Source organism: Channa argus, chromosome 15 (assembly GCF_033026475.1).
Source record: "Channa argus isolate prfri chromosome 15, Channa argus male v1.0, whole genome shotgun sequence".
NCBI classification, from domain to species: domain Eukaryota; kingdom Metazoa; phylum Chordata; class Actinopteri; order Anabantiformes; family Channidae; genus Channa; species Channa argus.
Window position 1 is genome coordinate 9336484 of NC_090211.1, and position 5581 is coordinate 9342064.

General features: G+C 39.7%; 2 protein-coding genes across 3 annotated transcripts; both read left to right on the forward strand.

Moving 5' to 3' along the window:
- Window positions 1-488: 488 nt before the first annotated feature.
- Window positions 489-3062, forward strand: LOC137100471 (bryoporin-like). Its single transcript, XM_067478311.1, has 3 exons — window positions 489-646; window positions 994-1102; window positions 2375-3062. Exons 2-3 carry the CDS (start codon window positions 999-1001, stop codon window positions 2802-2804), a joined length of 534 nt encoding a protein of 177 aa, XP_067334412.1. The 5' UTR covers window positions 489-646; window positions 994-998; the 3' UTR covers window positions 2805-3062.
- A 547-nt stretch (window positions 3063-3609) lies between these two features.
- apnl (actinoporin-like protein) lies at window positions 3610-5284 on the forward strand. 2 transcript variants are annotated; one of them, XM_067478247.1, is made up of 3 exons: window positions 3610-3768; window positions 4250-4372; window positions 4467-5284. In XM_067478247.1, the coding sequence occupies exons 2-3, from the start codon at window positions 4269-4271 to the stop codon at window positions 4921-4923; spliced, it is 561 nt and encodes a 186-aa protein (XP_067334348.1). In that variant the 5' UTR covers window positions 3610-3768; window positions 4250-4268; the 3' UTR covers window positions 4924-5284. The 2 variants fall into 2 exon arrangements, with proteins under 2 accessions (XP_067334348.1, XP_067334349.1); XM_067478248.1 differs by having other exon boundaries at window positions 3619-3768; window positions 4247-4372.
- Window positions 5285-5581: the final 297 nt, after the last annotated feature.

Consider the following 5581-nt stretch of genomic DNA (forward strand, 5'->3'; position numbering starts at 1 on the left):
ACAACAGGAAGCAATCAGCTGAGCAATGCCCAAGAGATTGTAGTTTCATTCAAAGCAAGTCAAAACATAACACTTTCCATTACGATCTTGATGAAGTGCACGTTCTTAGCACCAAACCGTCCCACAGGACTAAACAAATGAGTTTATTGAAAAATGATAGAATTAAACTAATTGCTGTACATCTAGCTAGACATACTACATAACTGACAATAATAACTCATTCAGCCACAGAGATAATTCTATTTTGCAAAAATGTGCTATGTAAAGTTAGCTCCTTAATCCTTTAAGATACAAAGGCAATATCAATAACACCCAAGTGCTCAGCAAATATGTTGTCAATTAATGAAGGGAGTCTACTGATTTACCTAAATATAAATAGATAAACATTATTAATACAGCCTTATTGATAATGTTTTCTCTATATTGTAACTCTGGGAAAAATGCCCAAATGCTTCTTTTCAAAATATAATTTTTTCTAAACATGGGAGTGTAAGCTTGTTTTACAGTGGACACGCCTGTGCTTGTGTTGGAACAAGCTCTGTGGAGGTGTAAACACACAAGGGAGTCTCTCTCCACCTCTCTGCAGAACCCGAGAAAAAGGAACTTGCAGCTGTTGTCTAGCACATCGCGAAAATAACTCCAAAAGGTGACTATAATTATGCTTCCTAATAGCAGGATTATAAATTGACTGTGATGTCTTGGTTGTGTTAAAACCTTTTGTCTGTACTCTCAGGTTAAGAACGGTTGTCATGTAAGATACTGTAAGAGTTTTTTTAACAGAGAAGAGAAAAAAAATGGTTATTCATTGTGTCAAAAATGAAAGATCTGTAGTTTTCTTTTAACCCAACGGATGTATGAGTTACAGGAAACAGTCTCTGTTTACTTCACATATGTTAAATACATGAAGAAAACATACAGTGTCTTCTTATGGCCACCGAAGGGGAGCTGTTAGTGGAGACACTGTTCTAAGCTTTTAGTACTGTTCTCTTGCAGCCAAGATGCCAGAAACAGCAGAAGCTGTGTCAGCCACTCTCACCACCAACAGAAACTGCACCCTAGAAATAACAAATGTCAGCAGTAACTACTGTCTCATCAACCCCAAGTAAGTATGTAAATGTACATGTCGCCCTCAATAACACAATAATGTAGGAACTTAATATTTCAGATAACAACCTGAATAGATATAAGTATAAGTACCTTACTGTATGTATACTTTACAAAACTACAAAGCAATGAATGACTTCATCCATGTAACAACATAGTAAAACGAAGCAGAAGCTTTTCATCTTACTGACCCACCAATATAACTTGTGTTCATTAAATTTCCTGTAATTACTGTGGGTCTCAATATTTGCAGTTTAATGTATGAAAACCTTTCTAAAAAGGTTTCATGAAATTAATTTAGATTTCTACTTTCCTTTTGAGTAAAACTCATCTATGACATACCTGCATTAGCATTTTGTGTGTGTGTGTGTGTGTGTGTGTGTGTGTGTGTGTGTGTGTGTGTGTTAATAGAGAATCATTTCTGTAGATAATCAAAGCCTGAGCGTATTCTTATATTTCATGGGTTATGGAGAAAGTCAAAAGTCAATATTCATTTGTTTTGTAGCTTTCTGTGTGTAGTGTACATGTTTTTTTCTGTGTTCCTGTGTGTTTTCTCTAGGTTTCCTACCAAAATGCAAAGACAAGCAGTTAGGTTAAGGTTGCTGAATCGAGATTGCCCATAGTTGTCAATGTAAAAATGAATGGTTGTGTGTGTCTCTGTGTCAGCGCTGTGATAGAAACCTGTCCAAGGTTTTTCTCATTTTTTGCCAAATGATCGCTGTGATTAGCTTCACTACCCCTGTGACCTTTAACAGAATAAGTGCTATAGATAAGGGATGGGTAGTTTGTTTTTGATCAACAGTTGATTGATCAGCAGTGCAACCTGTCAGTTTCTTCAATGTCTGATAAAAGAGTGAAGCCAAAACAGTAGATCAATAAAAATTACCCATGTCTGTTGGAATTTGTGCCACGCTTTTGAATTTATCTCGCTGTGGCAGGACAGACCATAGCTTGGATGAGTGGTTTTCATGTGTGACATCAACTTTGCTAAGAACATCCACCTATCCATCATGCAGTGACACATAGCACCTCATTGAACATTGCATGCAGGTACACTCACTGTTGCTTAGAAGTCCAGCACAGCACTTGCACAGTTACACTCCATCCATCAGCATGAGGTGCTTTAGACTGCAAAGCCCAACACTCAGAAAGTACAATCCCCACAAAACCTACAAAAGTAAGTTTTCTCATTTAAAGTCTTTGTCTTTAAAGTGTGGGACGTAAAACTGTCAGTTGATTAGTAATGATGGTAAGTTTCTCTTCTGTACAGGGTTTTCATGACGAGTGGCTTCTGTTACCACCCTCCCCAGCCTACAATTCGTTCCTCCAAGACTGAAGTGTGCTCCTTCACCAAGGATGACAACACTGCCACGGGCGCTGTCGGCCTGCTGACCTACGACCTGTTCCACATGCGGAACCGGGTCTGCTCTGAGCGCATGGCCATCATGTTCTCTGTGCCCTTTGACCACAACCTGTATAAAAACCGTCTGGCCGTGGGCGTAGTCGACCAAACCTGTGCCTGTGACAAACATCTGTATGACCAGATGTACGATGGGAAAGACCTCAGTAAATTCAGTCGCTCCGAGACAAATGGTAGTGGCCTGGAATATAAAGCAGCTTATGTTGATTTGAAGGCGACGATGTCTACTGTTGGCAAAGCTATTGTTAAAGTGGAGCTCTTTGATAAAATGGGTCGTTAGTGTGACGTACTTCTTTTCTTTTTTCCTTTTTTGTAATAAATAAACTTCATTTGATCGGAGTAGTGTTGCATGTTTTCATCCAGACAACCATTAACATGAGAGGAAGACTGATTTTGCTGTCATCCTTATTTTGTGTCCGCTGAAAGATATCAGAATCTGACAGCCAGCTCATTGATTCTCCATTAGCCGACTTTTTGGGCCTATGTACATTGTATACTGCCTTTTCTTTGATTATGGTAATAAAACAATCAGACCCTTTGCTTGTGTTACTTTGTGTGGGATATGTTATTACTCATTGTGCTTTCATTATTACTGATGAACAGTAATCATTTTTTAATCACTTAGCTGGATCCATCCAATTCTAATGAGCAGCAACAGATGGAATATCTGCATAGATGTTTTTTTAATCGGCATGATAAAAAATATTGTTCTTCACTGGCTGTGAGACTCTCCATCTTGCTCTGAAGTGTGTGGTTTTTGGAAGTTTCAACAAAAAGAATGAAAGTCTGATGCCTGTCTTATGGTTCAGTTAGCTTTTTTTAAATATTGCACAATGCGAATGGGATTTTTCAAACCGCCTCAGTCAGTCAGAATCCATGTGCCCACAATCCTGCAGGAGAAAACGACTGTGTTGGGTGAACCCAGGTTACCTAATATGTCAGGAGCCAATAAGAAACTGCCTGGAAATGATTCAACTTTGGGTGTGTTTTTATTCCAGAGCAGAAAACAGAGGCACATTTGTTCTCAGAGCCTGTTTCTTTGTGCAGCCATGGCTTAGTGTTAAAGGTGTGTGAAAGGAGGGTGTGTATTGTGAAATTGGGGCTAGGCTGCAAGTGAGAGGTTGTCTTGGGTGATGTCATACATCACTGCAAAAAACACATCAAAAATTTTTATACTGGCACCTCCCTTTCCTGTAACTTCTCCCATTTTGGGACTTGGGAGCACCAACGGAGGTTCTCGGCAGGTAAGTCAATCACGGAACATTTGGGAGAAAGACTTTAATAAGAGACACTGCAGAGAAAAGCTCCTTAACTCAATTAGATGAGTATAGAAAGCTGATGGTGGCATTAGTTTGATTTGTATTTTGAATCTGCTGATATAAGGGATGATCATTTTCTCTAGTGTTTTCACTCGAACTTCATTATTGCATGGTACTTAGTGCTGTAATTGAAGAGGTACACTCTCTAATGAGGCAAAGAGAGTCTGCAGCTATTCTCTGATTGTTCACAACTGTTTTAAAATCTCATTAGTCTCTGAAATGCACCATCCAGACTTGCATCCAGTCTGTGTGCGCTTTTGAAGGTCAATGTAATGCCAATACAGCATGTCAACAGGGCATTATAATAAGTCAGTTGACATGATTCTCAGGGGGTGGGGAAAATGATAGTCACTGCTGTGATGTGATCTGGTTGGCCTGGTGTGCTCCTACTTTGTTTTACAAGCAGATCTTAGAGACATTGCAACATGACTGAGTCAGCTGAAGCTGTAGCAGCTGATGTGAGCAGCAAGAGAAGTGTTACCATTGAAATCACAAATGTCACCAACAACTACTGCCTCATTAACCCAAGGTAAGTCCTTACCTCATTGAAGTAATTTATGATATTATTTAAATCCTAAATCATATGTGTAATTTACTTTATCTGTCTATTTGTTACTAATCAGGGTGTACCTTGAGAATGGGGAGACATATAACCCACCACAGCCCACAGTGCGCCCTCTAAAAACAGAGGTTTGCACTTTCACCAAGTCCAGCAGCAAAGCAACTGGCAGTGTTGGTGTGCTGACCTACGACCTTTTCGAGCGCTCCCAGAATGACTACATTGAAACTCTGGCCATCATGTTCTCAGTTCCCTGGGACTACAACCTGTACAAGAACTGGTTTGCAGTGGGCATCTATAAAAAGGGTCGTAACTGTGACAAAGATTTGTACAAAGAAATGTACTACGAGAAGAATCAGCAGGAGCATGGGTTTGTCAGGGAGGAAGCCACTGGGTCAGGAATCAATTATGTCGGGAACTTCTTAGATGTCAAGGCCACCATGTGTCCCATGGGCAAAGCCATTATGAATGTGGAGGTGTGGGATAAGCTTTTCACACCCATGGCCCAGCAGCCATACTAGAGATCATGTGTCAAAAGAGCGGAAGTCACCCTTCCATCACAAGCTTTTACCAATCCGAAATATTCATCAGATCTATTGTTGCTGACATGTGCCTGATCTCTGGGCATTACCCTTCAGTAAATCTGCTTAAGATCAGAGATTAGTTTGTTCAGAAATCCAAGCAGTCATATCCCCCCTTCATAACCAAAACCTCTGTTTCAATAGCATCAGATTTTAAATGGCATCTTTAGAAATGGAAATCAAAGGATGAGTCACCTGAGGAGGGGATGGCACATTGCTTAATAAAACACACTGCAAGCATGTTTGTGTTTACCTTGACACTGTGGTCTGAGGAATCAAATAAAGCTTTTTTCTTAAACTATTTGTATATGGGCATCTGTTGATTGAGTTCAAACGAGAGCACGACTGCTAAAAAAGAAATAAGACTGAATGTTTTAATACAAAATTGGGTTATATTATGTGTGACTACTATGCAAAAAGTGCAGTTTTGGGGGGCTTTATGAGGGGCTTTATGCAGTAGGGACACAGTCTTTCTAACATTGGCCAGCATCAAAGCACATCTGTCTTCGGTAAAGCTGTATTTACGTTACACTAGTCTGACATATTGAAATATGTGAAACTAACCACATTTGTTATGCAGAAGAAATTTTAGCCAATT

Coding starts and splice junctions, on each gene's coding strand:
- LOC137100471 (XM_067478311.1), top strand. CDS start 999: ATGCCAGAAACAGCAGAAGCTGTGTCAGCCACTCTCACCACCAACAGA. Junction 1,103..2,374: donor TACTGTCTCATCAACCCCAA/GTAAGTATGTAA, acceptor TCTTCTGTACAG/GGTTTTCATGACGAGTGGCT.
- apnl (XM_067478247.1), top strand. CDS start 4,269: ATGACTGAGTCAGCTGAAGCTGTAGCAGCTGATGTGAGCAGCAAGAGA. Junction 4,373..4,466: donor TACTGCCTCATTAACCCAAG/GTAAGTCCTTAC, acceptor GTTACTAATCAG/GGTGTACCTTGAGAATGGGG.